The 18,835-nt window shown below is 36.8% G+C and overlaps 2 protein-coding genes across 2 annotated transcripts; both read right to left on the reverse strand.

Annotated features, from left to right (window-relative positions):
• Window positions 1-849: 849 nt before the first annotated feature.
• Window positions 850-4,737, reverse strand: LOC103707270 (uncharacterized). The gene is made up of 2 exons (XM_008791692.6): window positions 3,931-4,737; window positions 850-1,448 (listed from the first exon to the last, which is right to left on the reverse strand). The coding sequence occupies exons 1-2, from the start codon at window positions 4,357-4,359 to the stop codon at window positions 1,173-1,175; spliced, it is 705 nt and encodes a 234-aa protein (XP_008789914.2). The 5' UTR covers window positions 4,360-4,737; the 3' UTR covers window positions 850-1,172.
• A 2,306-nt stretch (window positions 4,738-7,043) lies between these two features.
• On the reverse strand, window positions 7,044-8,519 carry LOC103707313 (protein LURP-one-related 11-like). The gene is made up of 3 exons (XM_017842842.4): window positions 8,222-8,519; window positions 7,907-8,131; window positions 7,044-7,718 (listed from the first exon to the last, which is right to left on the reverse strand). Exons 1-3 carry the CDS (start codon window positions 8,510-8,512, stop codon window positions 7,584-7,586), a joined length of 651 nt encoding a protein of 216 aa, XP_017698331.2. The 5' UTR covers window positions 8,513-8,519; the 3' UTR covers window positions 7,044-7,583.
• Window positions 8,520-18,835: the final 10,316 nt, after the last annotated feature.

Below are 18,835 nucleotides of genomic sequence, written 5' to 3' on the forward strand. Positions count from 1 at the left end.
AGGGCTCATCTAATCCGCTGGACTTCAAAATCGGCTCTGCTAGTAGGGTTTTGTAAGCTTAGACTGGTACGGCGACAACCGTCGGGATTGACCCATGGGCACGCTCGGTGGACTTTGACCATAGGCGCCCTTATTTCTTCTTTTTTTTGGGTACAAACCATAGGCCCCTTCTGTGTCACTTTGTTCCTCTCCTTTCTTTCTTCGTTTATTTCTCCCCTACTTGTCATCCATGGGTTGTTCTTTTCTCCTTCAGGTGCCCACAGCTTTATATAGAACCAGAGCTAAGTTTTGGCCCCATCCCAGAGTCACAGGACTTGAGGTGGCCATCAAATCAGATCATACCTCATACAGATCGAATTGGACACGATAGATCAAAAATCTGTCAACTTGAATCCAACATATTTATCAAATAGATCAAAATGGAATTATAAGAGATTCCCCAGCACAACTTACACAAAAGATAAACCATAAACCATCATCGGACAAGTGCTTGAGAAACAGGGGTCCAAGTCCATTACTTGTAAAGAAGAAAATGGCTAATAATCCTCAATTGTGTGAATAGTTTCTCTTTCCTGCGCTTCTTCAATTCTTCCAATCTTGTGAGGTAACTCGGTATTCAGTGAGACTTAAAACGATCATGTCTCAAATCTTTTGAGTGGAAGCTTGCAGCTTATGCTGTGGCAGAAATTCCCTGCCACCTGCATGACACTTCCCGAGCATTGCTAGCAGAAGATCGGCATGGAAAGAAGGAAAAACCTCCTAATAGCATTCACAACAAATCTATAAAAAAGGCATAAATGAATATTACAGAGAAGGCAATCAGATATCAACAACATAAAGCATCCAAAATAAACAAAGACATCAGCAAATTAACATTTTAGCAAAAGCCTAATGATCAAAGTACATGGAGATTCCAACTGACAAGAAGGGGGTAAAGTGCAAAAAAAAAAAAAAAGTTCGCATGGGCACTTTCTGAAGGAGAGATGAGCCTTCCCGGTCATATGGATGCTCTACATGTCCCCACAGTGAGAGAAAAGCTTTTATATCAAATATTATCCCCAACTGATACATATCAATCCTAAATATTTTCTACCAGAAAGAATTGGGAGATGAGTTTTGGGAGAACCTTAACATGTAAGTCAACGGAAACAGCCAAATTAGTAACAAATATACTATCGTTTGGATGGCCTCTCGTCATCCTCATCACCATCACCATCACCATCACCATCATCATCATCATCATCATCATCATCATCGCTGTCATCCGCAGCTGATCTCTTCCTCTTTGAGGAGGTCTGTTCCTTTCCAGCATCACCACCTGCCTCATCCTCATCATCTTCATCAATGTCATCATCATCATTCTCCTGGCCTGGTTCGAAGTCACTTGCATCTTCTTCATCTTCTGCACGACCTACTGGCTGGACAAGGTATTCTGTCCCCAATTCCTCCTAAAAGTTTTGACATATCAGAGACAAAACCAGAAGTTCAAAGTGCATCGAGGTTCTAAAAATGCTTTAATTTTTTTAAAAAATAGAAAAGAGAAAATTATTATGTAAAATTTGGAATTAAATTTATGCAGAAGGATGGTTCTCAAAAAAAACACGAGAAGGAAAGGTCAATGCTACAGATGGGAACAAGAAACAATCAATGTGTGTGTGGTTGTGTGCATGTGAGAGAAAGAGAGAGCGCTAAGATGGACAGTTAACACATATTATACCACAAACCTAGGACTTGGATCCTTCTCCAAAGAGTGGGTGATGTCCAGGATAAGAGAGTATTTTATACTAGTTAATATGTATTACTCTCTCTCTCAAGCATGACATTGATACAGAAGTTATGCTAGAAAAATGACCTATCCTCCATTCCATCATTAGAGATGAATTTTAAAGGAGAAAATTTTGTACCAGCTTATGAAAAAGAAAAATCTCATGCAGCTTTAGGTGGAACAAAAATGAATGGTTGAGAATAAAGGATAAAACAATCTAGTCCAATTGAGATTCCAAGTGAAATTATTATTGAAAACTGAAGGTTCGTAGATCTTCATTACAAATCAATTCTCAGGTGCACCGGGAAAATCAGATTGGTTGCACTATAAGATCTTCAGCAAACCTTGGCAATCTTGGGCTACAAACCTGGGGTCAGTTATACACTTAACAGGTGACAATAAATTATTATAGTCATAAGCCCCATGATTTACTCACAGATGTTAAGCAAATAGCACATGACATGTTTCACAAAAACACTGAGCTCTCTAAATAAATCAAAAATAATTAGTGTATTACAATGTCAGTCTAAACACTAGGGGACAGAATTTGCAATGATAGATATTAAAACATGCTGGTACCAAGATGTCAAGACGCAGAAGTTTACCATTTAATTTTTTATTAAAAAAAATAAAGATACACCAGACAGCTAATAATATGTGAGACCCAAGAATAAAATATCTATAAGCCACTACCTAAATTTAACAGAGATTCTGTGATAACTCCAAGGCAAGCAGCAAATATAGCACAAACATGATGAACTAGAAAGCTCATATTAAAAATTATAAGATGAAAGGATGAATTTATGGAAATAAGCAAAACAATACAAGTAACAACAACTTAATATGTTTAGACGTGCAGTACTTGGAGAGACCACTGTCCAGGATCACAATAACTGCATCAAGAACAACAAGAAAATGGAAACAGAACGAACAAACAAAATCAACTGACTAAGAAAATAAATAGTTGCCAAAGTCACTCCTTCCTATCAGTTAACAAGGATGTCGCACCATTTAGCAACACAATTTTATTTTTGAGCAAAAAACACAACACAAAACTGAAAAACAAAACCAAAAACAAGAGGCAGCAAAATATGATGGAGCCAACACCAGGAATGGCATAGAAGAACTCTTTCCTCTTAATCCCTAAAATCCTTTCATAAGCAGTTGTATTATTGTTGAGAAATTAGAAACAAGAAAACATGCCAGTATTAGCATATAACATGGAACCAGTTCACACTATCAAGTATCAATGGCTTCTAGGCAACAACAAACAACAGCAGAGGAAGATTGAGCAATCATATGAACTACACCACTAATGGACTCTCAGAGATACTTCAAACAAAAAAAAGGCAAAACCAAGAAAAGAAGATGATGAATAAAATCATTCCAAATCACCAGAAAAAGGAGATACATTATGGTTTTTATTTTTTTGAAAATAAACGGAGTATATTAGATGGGGGAAAAAAGACCTCCGCTAGTTAAACTTCAGAGACTACACATCTAAAAACACGCATATCTACAGGAATTAACCCTACTGTATTAGTCCATAACACAGAGCTTGCTAGATATAGGTTTATTTAGAAAGAATAGCATAAGCTCAAGATCCAGAACTTAACAGAGAAAAATATATCATTGCCGAATTAAATCAGCTCATATATTTATATATTATAAGGAAAAAACTCAAATACAATACGCTTGAGTCCGAATCTGAGAGATAAACATATAAACCTATTAAAAATTAGAAAAAATATAGAAACATTCCCTCATATAGTTCAACTCATCATGGTACCAAAACCCTAAATACAGCTATAACAATATAAAAAAAAAAAAATCAAACAAGTGCTCAAAATAAAACATACTGAAACAAATAATAAGTTACCAAAAATTAAAACAAAAAAAATCCTATAACTTGTTTGGCAACAAATCTAACCATACAGATCTATCAAAAAAAATTTAACTTTTATTCTTTCAAGCACAAAAATCTAAATAAAACACGATAATCTAATAACTCATCAAAATAACTGAGAAAATCTTCTACTTTATTTCGGTAAGAGAAGCACAGATCTACCCATATATACAAATTAAAACGAATAAATGTCATAAAAATAAGACAAAATACAATAAAACTAAATTTAAGTGCAGAAAAAATAAAAATATATATATACCTCCTCTTCCTTGTCGCTATCATCGTCGTCGTCGTCATCTCCGTCATCCTCATCATCACTCTCGTCTTCCTCCTCCTCCTCCTCCTCCTCATCATCATCCACCGACTGAGCCTGGGGTCCAGTCCCAGGCGGGAAGATCTCCTCCACATCATCGTCAGAATCATCCTCCCCCTCATCATCATCGTCTTCATCCTCATCGTCATCATCATCCTCTTCGCCCTCTCCATCATCATCACCATCCTCATACTCATCAACATCTTTCAGCTCCACAATCTCCTCCGGTTCCTCCGCATCATCACCATCACCATGACGGCCATGATTATCAACAGCACCATTCATGGCCTTGACCTCTTCTTTCTTCTCTTCCTTCTTGGTCTTGGCTGCCATCTCCATCTCCCTTTCGTCCTCCACCGCCGATCCCCCCTTCATCTCTATAAAGAAAAAAAAAATAAAACTAAACTAAAATTTCGGGAATTTTTTCAAGAATTTTGGGGAAAAAGAGTTGGTAGAAGGCAAGGGAGAGAGAAACTGAGGGGGGAGAGAGGGAGAGAGTTGCTTCGGATTCTACTCGGACGCGATCCGAGCCGTCCAGACTAGTGAGAGTACGCGGATCGATGACGTGGATGGAATCGGACGGCTTAGAGTCGCGTTGGAAGGGAGCAAGGGTAAGTGCCTGCAGCCCTCCAGGTTGTGCTCCCCGCGGGTGCCACCGCTCACGTGCCGGAGCTCCTAGGGCTGACGACATCGTTTATTAATTGGAGAGAAAAAAAATTAATAAATTTTGGGGGTGGAGAAGACTCCAGATTCGTTAGAGACGCCTCCGCTCTCGTGATAGTCCTGATCCGTTGGTATGCTCACCCGCGGAGGAACTCAGACTGTTACATCGGACGCTCAGACCGTTTGCCACGTAAGCACTTGCGTTTGATCGGCACTGTGGCGAGAAATTACGTGGGGCACGCATGCCCATGTCATTGATAACTGTGTGCACGTGACTGGAGCGTTCGACAGGCTGGCAAATCGGTCTGATCGACGGGATCCCAATTCGCAAGTGACCCGACCTAACCCAACTTTTTGTTTGGGTTTTAATATTAGACCCAAATTCAGCCAAATAAAATCCACGACTACAATTTCTGACTCAATATACCGTTTGAGTGGGATCTGATCCATCTATAAAGTATAATCCAACTCCAATCCAAAAAATTTATATCTAGTTCGAATTTAAATTAGATTATACTATAATTTATAATAAAAAAAATATAATTCACCTCTTCAAAATTGAATTTTTTATCTGAAATTTTTCTCCACCAAACTTTAGTCTAGCACGGACAACTCAGAGAAATCTGAACATTTATAATCTCTACAGTGACCTGAAGAGTGATCAGGTGTCGTATATTTAAGGATGGTTATAAAAATTAACTGTTTTTAGCATTCGCTCACCTTCTCGGCCTGAAGCCTCACTTTTCTTATCTTTTCGTTCTGATTTCTGTGTCTGCAAGCTGCACCAACCATGCCAAAACCATGAGCATCTTTTAATGCGATGGATGAAGAACATAATGAAACAAAGCATACAGTGGCTGATTTAAAATTGAATTTTCCAATGCTGCTGAAAACTTGGGCAATCAATGTTGGACTGTCTACATACTAGTTAGGAGGGAAGGTAGACAAGTCTTGCTGTTTGCTCATCATCTTGTCAGCAAATGCAGGGTGCAGTTTTTTGAGATGAATCGAGAGAATAGTAGAGAGTTAAAGAGTAATAGAGATGAGAGACCCTTAACTTCTTAAGCACTCTCGGCCGAGCCTTAAGCACCAAGCTGGGTGGCCAGGCCTGCACCCTATGGCCCACGGGCTCAAATAATTTACTGGATTCGAGTCGGATTGGATCAGATCATAAGGTTGGAAATCAAAAATTGCCCAAATTTCAAACAGATCTTGTTTGATCGGGTCGGATCGAAATTCAAAAAATCCAGCACCGAAAATAGAACGGATCCAATTACAGAGCCCAACCCGGCCCTACGGATCCTTTAACATGGGTTGGATCGGGTCCAAGCGGGTCAGGTTACGGGCAACCCCGCCCTATTTGCAACCTTACTAAAAATGGCGTTGGAAGCGAGAGTAATATATTCATATATCTTTTCAAATTATTTAATTTTTTAAGAAATAACTACGTAAAAAATTCTAAACTATTAGAGATTTTAATTTGTATTCTGAATTTTAATTTAGTCCGATCAAATTATCGAACTTTTACATCCGTTCTATTCAGATCCTGGCTATGAATTCTATCAGAACTTAATCCAATAAAATGCCACGTAACAGCGATCTATACAGTGACAAAATTCATTGGGAAGTACTGTAACTTTCGATAATAGTAATTGGAACCAACCCATGGTTTCTAACAACAACAATAGTGGTCTCAAATGTCCCATGTCAACTCGTTTATCAATCTTTATTTATATCAAAATTAACTTGTGTTTGTTACTTTCTCCGAGCTGCTCTATTTTTTTTTCATTTATTTTTTTTATTTCTCTTTTGGATTCAATATCGCACTCATGTTGAAGTCCTATGTGCATGTATATGCTACACAATCTGGTGAATAAACATTAAGTTGGGGAGGGTGAGGAATGAGCTCACTTCTATTTATGAAACTGGTCTCTTGTCTTCTCTTTTTTGATATCTCACAAAAAAGCTTAGGCTGTTTTTTTTGCCAGAGGTTGCATCTTCTTGAATTTGAGATTCAATTCCTAAATCTTTGAAGGTGATCCATGAATGAGGTATATGACTTGCTGGTGTGGCACCTTAGGTTGTCATACATGCAAAGTTTTGATGAGCGATCTACGATGACATGTGTGAGGATCTATGCGGACATATGTTTATTCATTAGGTAGGTCTTGAATACTTATATAGTATCAACGAACCCAAATAATACCTTATGGCTAGCTATTTTGGGTGAAGTCCTAGATTGTCATAACATGAGGCAAATATACTCTTAGCAAGAAATTATGTCGTGTCTAAAGACTGCTTAGAGACCGTCTAATTTGTTTAGCATGCCACAACTGAGTTGATGGGATTGGAAAAGATGCTCTAATGGTGAATGGTCCTCAACTCGATCTCTGGTTTCTTAGTATATAATTGTCTAATTTCATCATCGATCTTCATTATTTTGGTGTAGTTTTTTTAATAAATATAACTTATAACTTCAGCTTTGAAGTGATTCCTAACTAAGCTTAAGTCAGAAGATGTCTTAGTATGACACTTTTCTCTGCAAGTCTTTGTATGACAAATAGCTAGAAATATGATGGGCAATTCCATAAAGGATAAGTTCATGCCCTGTCCTTGCTACAAAAAGAGAGAGAGTAACATAAGCTAAATGAGAGTACACCTATTGCATGCATCCAAACGATCTTAATAATGGAATTTTGGCAACATGTACATCACACATGTCCATATCTAGTAAGATATCAATTCTTATGGACCAAATAAATGTCACAATGGTTGAACAAATGAATGTATGTATTAATAAAACTGCCCTGCTACACCTGCTTCCTAATCCTTTTCCTTTACCTCAACCTTTTTATCCATGTCAGCAAATGCAGCACCATATTATTCAGCATGCAAAGAACTCCAATTCGCTCAAGCAACAAAAAAAAAAGTCCTTCTCACAAGCTGTGGTTGATCAGACCACAAACTACCACAAGTCCCATAACGAGCAAATGATTTACACTGGGCTCCACCACCAGACTCAAAACATCCTCTCCCAGAACCACCCCAGAGGCTGTTTGCTTCCTCTTTACCTGCCCAAAAAGATCACACTCCATGTCAGTTTGGACCATCAACTACTGTAACTATGCCCATGCATACAAACTATAGCTAATCTACTGGCAGAATTTTAGCAAGCATGCCTCTTAATTGGTTGTGTTCTACTTTATATTCTGATGGCTTGGAAGACATGCTATGTAGAAAAAAAGTTGGCAAGTTTTACCTCAGCTACCAGCTCTCCGGCCATGTCCATAATCCTGCATTCCGACTTGCGTGCCCGCCCTCCTATTTGATACTCCTTCCCGCGGCCAACCCATGCAGTGGTTTCGCCGGAACGGTCTCTCCACAGAAACCGGCGAGCCTTCCGGACTCTAAACCAGGGTTTCTTCTCTTCCAGCCCCGAGTCTGTGCATCTATAGCCTTCCCATACCCCGAACACTCTAAATCTCTGCAAGTTTGGCAAAGAAGTTAAATTACTTAGCTCATTGCGATTTGCTCCATGTAATGAGTTCACAAACATATGCATGCTTATCCTCACCTTTCTAAGTATCTTAAACAGTACTTTGCCACTGTGATCCATGAAGAACACTTCGTCGCTGCACTTGCAAGCATAATTATCGACCCGGTAAGCAATCCTACCATTGGAATCATATACGGTGCAACCGTTCCCATGGAACACCAGTGATCTCATCCATAGAGTATAAACCTCTCTCCTTGATGTTATCTCCATCGAAGGAGAAGAGCAAGAAGAAGAAGAACAGGGGAAGGTTTGAGGATGAACCTTGGCCATTTGAGACAATTGGAACGAAGAAGACCAAGTCTGCCTCATAAGCTACCCCTTCTTAGCCTTTTGTATGCTTCTTGGTCGCAAGGGAGCCCCACTTAAACGTGTCAGTGTTATATTTCCTCAATATAAATTATTGAATTCTTCCTAAAAAATTACATGAATTATTATGAGTTTTATAATACTTGATTCCTTTTGTGGCTCAGGCTCGGTGCTCACGTTTAAGGCATGGAGTTGAAAAAATGAGTGTCTTAATTTATTTTTAGAGATCATCACATGGAACTTTAAAATATAAAGAAGAAAATGGAAAACTATTTGTCCATGGCTATAAGCATCCATTGGGGATTATCTTAATCCCTTATCTTAAGTAATAATCTTATAAAGGTTTTAATGCCATTGTAGCAATTTAAGCCCATCTCTTAATTGACTTTAGTATATATAATAATTAAAAAAAATATATAAGGACACAATATAACAGTCATAATGCGAGAGAGAAAACACACTCATTATGCCTTTTTTATTGTAATATCACTCTTAAAATATATTAATATGTAGAACGAGAAAATGTAGCTTCAATACTGATCTAACATATCTGCAATATCATTGAATGTGCTGTTATTAGCAATTATTGTGGATAAAAACAATATTGTTGATAGCACTTTGGTTCATGGCTTACATGTGAAAATAATGGCATTTTCTCATCGAACTCGATGCATGTTGGTCCAAAGCAAGGTTCTTCAGACCACACCACCTATATAAATTTATAGTCTTATAATTATATGCTTGTGTTCTCAAGTTTATCTATCATAAATTAATATTCCTCTATGGCTGCTTAAAATTTGTTCAAGTCAAGGCTCCCTCGAGTTGGCTACTTACTCTGATGAAGTAATTTAATTACGCCGGCACACGTGGATCATGAGAAGGGATCGACGCATTAGATTCTTCTTCTTGGATGAACCTAATGGAAGATTTTTATCAATTGTAACAAAATATTTGAAGGAATCAGTTAATTATGGAAGTTGATGGGAGCAGCAGAATAGAATTCTATTTGATAGTTAAGATTGAGTGAAGGATTCCAAGATGATGGCTCAAACAAGGGAAAATATTGTTGGTATGCGACTTGATAAGGAGATAGAGGTAAGCTCATGATGTCACTGATACAGTGATACCTGTGGAACACATGGAACACAAGTTAGCAAATAAAATTAAATTGTGGGATTGCATCTTGTCAATGATGCTCATTGGATGACAAGGCATCATGGAACTGTAGCTCCTACAATGCCAACCCTAATATCAAAACTTTTCCTGCACTGTTGGCATGGACATTGCATCAGGGAGCTGATACAATTCACCAGAGTTGGTGGCTTAAAGCATCAATCCAATCATGCAGGGAAAGATTTAGTAAAAAGTTACGTCCCATTTGGATTTTTAATGGCCCCTCAGGTGGTCCCTTGATGACAGGATATTTCATGTTGAACAAGACTAATTTTGGGTGATCATCAGGGCCAACCCTATTGGATTCCCTTCAGAAGCAGCCTCTGAAGCTTGAAACAGTGTGTTGATTTAGTTTGTCCAAGAGGGTACTCTGTGATGTGGCCTATCTCAGGGAGCCTATACTTTAAATGCAATAGCTAGATGCATGATAAAAATTAGAGACATCACCTCTAAGATAACCATCCCTTCCATGGGTTAGAATTGCTCATTGTCGCCATGGGTGGGTGGTTGAGGACCATTACACTAGGACTTCCCTTTATATTTGATTGAGACTTCAAGAGCTATTGGGATAAATTATATCAAAAAAACGTAGGAAAAATAAAAAGATAGAAGAGAGTTCTGGTAGTTAAATTTAGGATTTTTTATATGAATACCCTCCTAAATATCGGATTTTGCATGAATACCCTTCCAAAATTGATATTTGCATGTGTACCCTCGTAAAACACTTGTTTGTCATTCTACTCTTTTTTATTTTTGTTTTTGCATATATACCCATGCTATCTAACGATGTTAAAAAATTAACGGTGTCAAATTAAAATAACTAAAATACCCTTAATAGGTAGACATGCAAATAGATCGCGATCCCGGTAGCAGAAGAAGAAGACAAAGACAATAGCATAATTTTAAAATTTTATTTTATTTTTAATTAATATAAATATGATTTTTCTTAACATCGTTAGAATAACCGTTATATTACGAGCATTTGTACAATAACAAAGGTTTACAAGGGTATACATACAAATATCAATTTTGTAAGGGTATTCATACAAAATTCGATATTTAGAAGCATATTCATGCAAAAAAAATTTTTAAATTTATTTCATCCAAAAAGACAAAATAAAGTTATCTAGGGTAGCCTGTTTCCCAGGTATTGACTGAATAATGTCGGCTTTCGTTGGCTAGTTAAAAGTTAAAACTGCCAACCACTCCCTAACGTTAACATAACAAACTTCCAAACAAGTACTTAAAGATAAAGTCAACATGTTATTATCCCTTTCCCTGATTTATTTGTTAAAAAAAAAGAGGCTATTACCACCGTATAATACCATCCATGAAGGCGGCTGAGAGAGACCTTAATAAATATTGTGGTCCGGGGACTTGCCTTTCTTTTGTTTTATGGATGCTGGCAAACTGTCTTTATACAATACATTGTTGGTGCATTTTAATATTAAAGTTTAATATTTATATTATTTATGAGGCTTGTGTATTTAATGGTTCATGTATCTAGAGAGATGAAGGATTCATGTATTTGGAGAGATGAAGGATTCATGTATTTGGGGAGATGAATAAGAATGATTCATGAACCGCTTTGAAAAATGTATTAGGTGGGGGAGTTATCTTTAGGATTTCTAAGTGCATATATGTTTGTATTAGTTTCAAACTGTCTATATAAACTCTTCTCCCCCTTCATTCTAAATATATACAATATCACTTCATTTTACTCACAAAAAATACTTTGAAGGAGTTCTTTGCAAAGAAGGGTCTTTCTTTGGTGGCATTTTGGGCTTGACTACTTATGCAAAATTGGTCCTTGCAGTATGACGATTGTCGGGCTATTGTATTTGAAGGAACCTCCTTCTAAAGGTAAGAGATATGATCTCTTTTACGGTTGAAATATGATCTCAATCTTCAAATCACAAGAAGTTGTGATTTATGCATATTTATTTAAATCACACAATCCTCGGGATCTAAGGGCTTTGTGATATTTGGTGTCAAAGCAAAGGATTAGTGGAGACTATCCGATTGCCGGAAACTCTCACGTGTGATCGTGTGATGAAGCGTGGCTCTCCACTCGGGGGCTCATATGATGACTGCTTTGATAGGTACGCGCGGGTGTCACCCTATCCATTGGGACTGAACCCGCGCCACATGTGATGTGCAGTTGAAGACTGTTTTCGACTGGTACCAGAGTCAAAATATCTAAAATATCATGCATGTTTTGGGTTAAAATGTTTAACCCATTCTTTCCGCATAAAATTTTCTGAAATTCATGCTTAGCCCTCTGCACGCACACCATCAGTATTCTAAAGGAGACAAGTTATAATATTTTCTGCTGCACCGGGTTCTAGGCTTTGCCAACTACAGGGGGCTTAAATCTTCTTAAAGAGAGCGAGATTTTCGTGCCTTAATCTAATTGGTTTCGTCCTTTAATTGTATTTCCCCCAACATACACCTTTTAAAAAATAATAAACAAAAATATGACTTAGAGATACAGGTAGGTTGGATAGAATTTGGTTTGCAATTAGATTCGGAATCAAAATGAATTAGAATAAAAATCGAAATGATCATGTTTTTCTGATAGCAGAATTTTCCAGAAATAATAATTATATTGGCATATCTTGCGATTATAGCTGCTATGAATCAAGTTTGCTGTCATTTTCGATGCGTTTGGTTTAGGATTGAAATGAGAATCGGAATTAGATTTGAATACCAAGAAAGAGGCAGGATTGAATTTTGGAGGATTGGAACATTCGTATTCTTGTCGGGAATTAAAATGGGAATGAGAGTCACTCTTTCTTGTTCTCATTCCAAAATCAAACTTTCCTCAACCAAAGATGTCCCAAATAAATAATGATGGAATAGTAGGATTGCATGGATAATACTCCAATTAGCAAACATAAAAATAATGTGTTATTTTTGATATTTACGAATGATGGCATTGTCAACATGATCTTTAGGATGCCCCAGATACTTGATGGCAAATGAATGTTCGATTATAAAGCATTGTGGTGGTTTCTTATATATAACCGTATTTAGCCTATGTTAAATAATAGGAACAGAGCTTGTACATAAATTTTCTATTAGCATCTTTTTTAGAAAGAGAAAGTGAGTCTCATCTATACATAATTACCTAGGTCCAAATACTTGGAAGGAACCATCTATAAGTTGAATCCAAAACATCTGGTTAATAAGTAGAAAGATGTGTTGTTTGTTATCGCTTTTATTTTTTATTTTAAAAATAAAACTACAAAAACCATGACAAAAAAACAACAAATTCAAAGATAAAAATCCATCTCTTTTGACACCACCACCAATACTATATCCATTATTACCACTATTGTTGTCACCTCTATTGCTATCATTATTACAGTCGTGATCATCGTCATTGTCATCTCTACCATTGTCATTGCCATCTCTCACCTGTAATTATTATTGCCACCACTACCACCACCATAGGCTCCATCGACTCTTCCACCACTATTATTAGTAACCAGACACCATCTATGTAAGTACGAGCTTCTTTATCATTGCAACTCTTATTTGATGGATATTTTTGTTTGCTTATGCATAAAAAATCTATGGATTTAGTCATTAAAGTCAATATAATTGCCCTAGGTTAAAATCTATAAGTACCAAATGTAGGATTCTAGGGTTCCAACAAGTAACTTGCACCAGTTAGGGGTGGAGTTTAACTCCTTCCTTTTTACAGAAAAGTAAAAAAAGCACCGCGTTGGCGCCAACCTTAGATTCCTACGAAGCAATGTCTAAAAAAATAGTGGAATAATGAATTAACAGGCACACCACTATGGGTGGCAAAATATGACCCGACCCGCCAACCCGATCTGTGTTCGACCCGCTATAAACAGATTTGGGTTTGGCCTAAACAGGTTCGGATCGTAAACAGGTCGACCCGTTTAACCTGTTTATTAATTGGGTCGGATACGGGTTTTAAATGTCTGACCCGTTTAAACCATTTAACCCGTTTAACTGTTGGCAGGTTAAACAGGTCTAAACAGGTTAAACAGGTCTAAACAGGTTAAACGGGTCTAAACAGGTCTAAGCAGGTCGGGTTGGGCAGGTTAAATAGGTTGGGTTGGGCAGGTTAAACAGGTCTAAACAGGTTAAACGGGTCAGGTTGGTTAAATAGGTCGGGTCAAGTTGGATAAACAGGTTACCTGTTTATTAAACAGGTTAAACGGGTCGGGTCGGGTCGGATTACTTCTTTAATAAACAGGTCAGGTTCAGGTTGTAATTTCTGATCTGTTTAATAAACAGGTCGGGTTCAGATTTATGATTTTCTGATCCGACCTGCATGTGATCCGATCCGTTTATGATCCGATGTGAGCCGATCGCCACCCCTACACACCACGTTTGGCCTAGTGTACCTTCTCTTGGATCCAAGACAAAGTCACCCGACTACTTTTATTGCATTCACGGGGAGGGCAATCAACCGCCAACTCCAGCAGCCAATCATCTGATTTCCCGCGTTTCTTACGACCGATTCGGTCAGTGGACCCCTCTGGTCTCCACCGTCCAGTATCAAACTGGGTCCAGTTCCAACGCTGCACGTATCTCCATTTGCTGCCGCCCAAAATAGCCGTACTAAAAGCACCTAGGCTTCGAGCACCCCAACGCAAACAATGTCTCTCGCTGAACTGTGGGGACCACCTCAATGGGGTATGGGTGAGTGAGAAGGTTGGTGTGGTTAATTATATTTCACCATCCAGACTGCCCTTTACTGCTCAAGGAGAGCCGAAGGCTCATCTCCCCGTCCGAACGATGACGTCTTCCTTAGGGGAAGAACACTCTGCCACGGATCAAACACGTGGCATATTTTGAGTGGTTGAATGGAAAAAAGAGAGAGCCAAGTCAAATGATGCCACGGTACGCATTCTCTGTTGGTCAAGTTTGCTCATCTTCACCGGCTTGTTCAATTCTTTGCTGCCACCAGAATTTTTGGAGATTCAGGACTTAAATTTTTGGAGGTTCAGGACTTGTTTAGTCAGACAAATTTTTTCTCACTAAAGTTTTTTTTAATGAATTGATATCAGGATATATAATACTTTAAAAAATAATTTTATATGTTTGCTCGATGATAAAAAAAAGTGATACATTGATTTATGATTGATTGAGCATATAAAAATTATATAAAATATTCATTATATTCTTAATAAAAATAAAGATCTTGTTCCATTTTATCCGAAAAGTTAAATATATTTTTTTAAAAAAATCTCAATTTCTGACGTGTAAATTGTTAATTTTTTTTATTTTATATGGATTCTTCTGCTTTGAAAACTTCAATCAAACATAAAGCATGTTTCAATTTTTCTATTGATGACTTAGGAGGGCCATGCTATCTTGGTTGTATCATTTGCCATATATATTTTGGGATTGAGATGAGTTATCCCAATTGATACGCTAAAGTTTTGACATAATGTTACTTTTGTTTCTCTTTTTGATTATTATTGGAAAAAACTATTTATTAAAATAAGAGTTTTTGTATTGGGTTGAGATCGTACTATATATGCTTGATCCCTTTCTCAATTACGATTTACATATTTAAAAAAATGTGGCAGAGCAACCACCCTATTTTTTTCTCCCTAGAAATACAATAAGGAAGTTACCACCCGGGTCCTGGATTGCCTTAAAAGAAACTTGCATTGTCATGGATGATCATGACAAGTTTCAGTGATCATGGTAATGTTAATCGTAGGTCATTAAAGAGTTGCTTGTCTTCAAACTCTAGATGTTAATTTACTGATAGAGCTCGATAACAAAAATCCTCATGCATCGATCCTGCCTTTAGTGTGCCTATTGACTATTTTCTAATGTATTATGTATATATGCCTAAGTATGAATGTTTAATGTGTCTATTGACTATTTACTAATAATTATGAGTATGAATGTTCTCGTTTCCAGGACTTCTAGGGTTGGCGTTTCGGTGGAAGCTAATAACGCATTAACCTGATTCAAAACTGACACGGGATACATACAAGTCCAAATTGACAAACGAACTGATGAGGATATAAGAGATGTGACCACACACACACACACACACACACATATATATATATATATATATATATATGGGGATTGATAACCTACTCTCTGTTATGGTAGGTTATCAATCTACCCATTTTTTATTGGACAAAAAATACTCTTATTTTTTGTAACTTTTAAGGGTGTTTTATGTCTTTTTACAATCTCACATTAACTCACCCTCTCAACTCCTAATTAATGCTCTCTCCCTCTCTCTCTCTCTCTCTTCGGTGTGTGTGTATATATATGTGTGTGTGTATGCATGTATGTACATACATACATATGTATGTATGTCTATGTATGTATGTATATGTATGTATGTATGTGTATGTATGTATGTATGTATGTATGTATGTGTGTGTGTGTATGTATGTATGTACATGTATATGTATATGTATATGTATGTATGTATGAGAAAGAGAGAGGGAGAGAGCATTAATTGGAGGGGTTAAGAGGGTGAGTAAATGTTAGATTGTAAAAAGACATAAAGTACCCTTAAAAGTTATAAAAAGTAAGGGTATGAGCACGCGCACGCGCACGCGCATACACTCTACATACATACATATACATACACATATACACATACACACACACATACATACATACATACATACATACATACATACATACATACATATATATATATATATACCAAATATAGGATGGTGGAACCATAACTCATCTTGTTCCATAAAATTTATATCCATGTTATTTATGACATTTTTGTTACAACATATTTATCATGATTTAATATATATTTATTGGAGACTCGGAGGGGTTCATCCATATCCACTAACCTATACCCACCCACCTCATCTAGGCTAGAGCCCGCGCTCTGGGATGGACCAAGTCAAAGCTTGCATGATCGGGATGTGACCAATTGGAGGTCAAAATGAGGGCTATAACCACTTGTTCAGGCAAACAAGTGCTTGCTGGTGTGATATGATTGGAAACTTTTACGTGCCATGCTTGATTGTCGTAGAATCTTTTTTATTTTTTTATATAGTTTGACTATATGAATGTTTAGGTAGTAAAAGTAATAATTGAATAGGCGTCTTTTTTAGATACAATCTCTTATATTTTTATATCATTATTTTTTTTTTTTTCATGTTTGCAATTCCCGACATAGTATTTTAGATGTATTCAGTAATTTAAAAAGTCTAAAAGTATGGCAAAATAATTTATTAAATATCAAATATCTACTCGATACATGATCTTTGTTGGGTTCCATATTGGATATAGGGATACAATTTTAATTTGGTTCAGATTTGTTTTTGGATTTAACAAATATTTTTTGGATTTAGGTATGGACTCAAATTTAATCTGTTGACACACTTGAATGCAGTTCTTAGATTTTAAAAGCGTTGCACATTTTATCCTACAAATAGAATCACCACGAATGTATCTCTATTGATGATGGAAAAAACACTACCTTAAAATATTGCTTTAATTATTGTACCTTAGCCACATTCATATTCTTACAATTTCTTTTTCTTTTCATTTTTTTCACTACCATTTTCCAATTATCCATATGATATATGAAATAACAGTTTCAGAATCAGGAATATCCCCCCTTGATTTAATTTATCAACTTTTATATTGAGAATGCTCTTTGTAATTATCTTAAAAATATATTAATTGCCCTCTCACTTGTATTAACTATCGTATGTGTTCTTTCTCCTTGTCTAAACAAATTGGATCCTTTTCATAAACTTCTTAATAAATTCGATTCTATCTATTTATCTAACTCGACTTCTAAATAGATTGGACTTTTTAATTTAACTTCTTAATAGATTCGACTTGGTCGCTCATTCTCTTTTTCTTTTCTCTTAAATATGAATTGCACGTGCTTGGTTACTAGTGCTAACTCAAAGAACTTCTTTCCTAGTTGATAGGCAAAATATCGATCACAATCAATTTGATCAAAATCAAGACGAAGGACTCGGTTGGGCATATGACCCAAATCTAGAGTCATTTGATGGTAGTTGATGCACTGCCTCTTTTTCATTTATTAGAAAAGGTGAAGCCAGCTGAAAATTTTTCATCCTCTATAGGTTTTCTTGCTAATACAAAGAACTTTGTCGACCTTTTTATATATACCAAACATAGGACTTTATTATTGCAATTATCTATTATGCATAAGGTTCATGTTAAACTATGTTAAAATATTAAAATTCAATTTTTTTGCCCTCAAAGCTCGTAATCTCGATATTAGGTACCGTATCGATACCTTATCGGTTAGATACAGTATGATACGTATGATACGGTATGTTCCTCGTACTGAAATAGTTTTCTAATAATTTTTCTTAATTTTTATTTCAATACGTCTCGATACATGTTGGTATGTTTATGTATGAGCCGATAGGTACATTTTGGTATAGATTGGTATGCTTCCATACAGGTACACTTCGGTATGAGGTGGTCTAGATCTTGTGTCAACTCGAAGTTAAGTTTTGTAGTGATTTTCTTCTAATACGATATGGTATATCCTGTATCGGCTAGTATGGGAGCAGATCATGCTCGCACTTTATATAGATAAAATATTTTAAAGATAAGTTCTTTGGTCTCTCTCGCCCACACACAAGATGTTAGAGAGCCAATCTGAGTAGTGGAGGCTTTTGTTTTTTTTTTAAAAGTACTTCTTATCCCAATCTTAGTATTAAAAAATAAAAATATTTCATCATCAACCGCCGTCCGAGGAGTATGCTTTGCGTCGCAACTCTGCCCCCGCGTCCCGCCGGACAACATCGCTCTCTTTTTCCCAATGATAATTAAGCGCAATATTTTTTTCTTTATTTATGATTATTTTCTTTGATTGTCAAAAGTCGGTGCTGCTCATTGGTCAGGAGCCCAAAACACCCAGATTCGAGCTCTCTAAGCAAGACCTAGTGGGGACCACACGAGCAGGACCTCGGTGATTGTCATTAAATGGGTGAGCTTCTGCGTGAAAAACATAGTATATTTAATTATCATTACAGAGCCCCAACCTCCTCCGCCCTTATCGAATCGGCTCCCAGAGTCAAAGTTGGAACGAGCCCGCCTCTCTCCAACCTCACGATAATGAATAATCTCCCCCGCAGGAGGAAAAAACCTAACATCATATCGGTGACCTGG

The sequence above is a fragment of the Phoenix dactylifera genome, chromosome 17 (assembly GCF_051530095.1).
Source record: "Phoenix dactylifera cultivar Ajwa chromosome 17, Ajwa_hap1_PhDact_Kaust_v1.1, whole genome shotgun sequence".
NCBI classification, from domain to species: Eukaryota; Viridiplantae; Streptophyta; class Magnoliopsida; order Arecales; family Arecaceae; genus Phoenix; species Phoenix dactylifera.

Bases quoted from the DNA above. Each gene is read 5' to 3' on its own strand.
- LOC103707270 (XM_008791692.6), bottom strand. From the start codon at position 4,359: ATGAAGGGGGGATCGGCGGTGGAGGACGAAAGGGAGATGGAGATGGCA. The intron at 1,449-3,930 runs GTATATATATAT...CAAAACTTTTAG, and splicing joins ATAGCGACAAGGAAGAGGAG to GAGGAATTGGGGACAGAATA.
- LOC103707313 (XM_017842842.4), bottom strand. From the start codon at position 8,512: ATGAGGCAGACTTGGTCTTCTTCGTTCCAATTGTCTCAAATGGCCAAG. The intron at 8,132-8,221 runs GTGAGGATAAGC...CCAAACTTGCAG, and splicing joins TGTTTAAGATACTTAGAAAG to AGATTTAGAGTGTTCGGGGT. The intron at 7,719-7,906 runs GTAAAACTTGCC...CTTTTTGGGCAG, and splicing joins CCGGAGAGCTGGTAGCTGAG to GTAAAGAGGAAGCAAACAGC.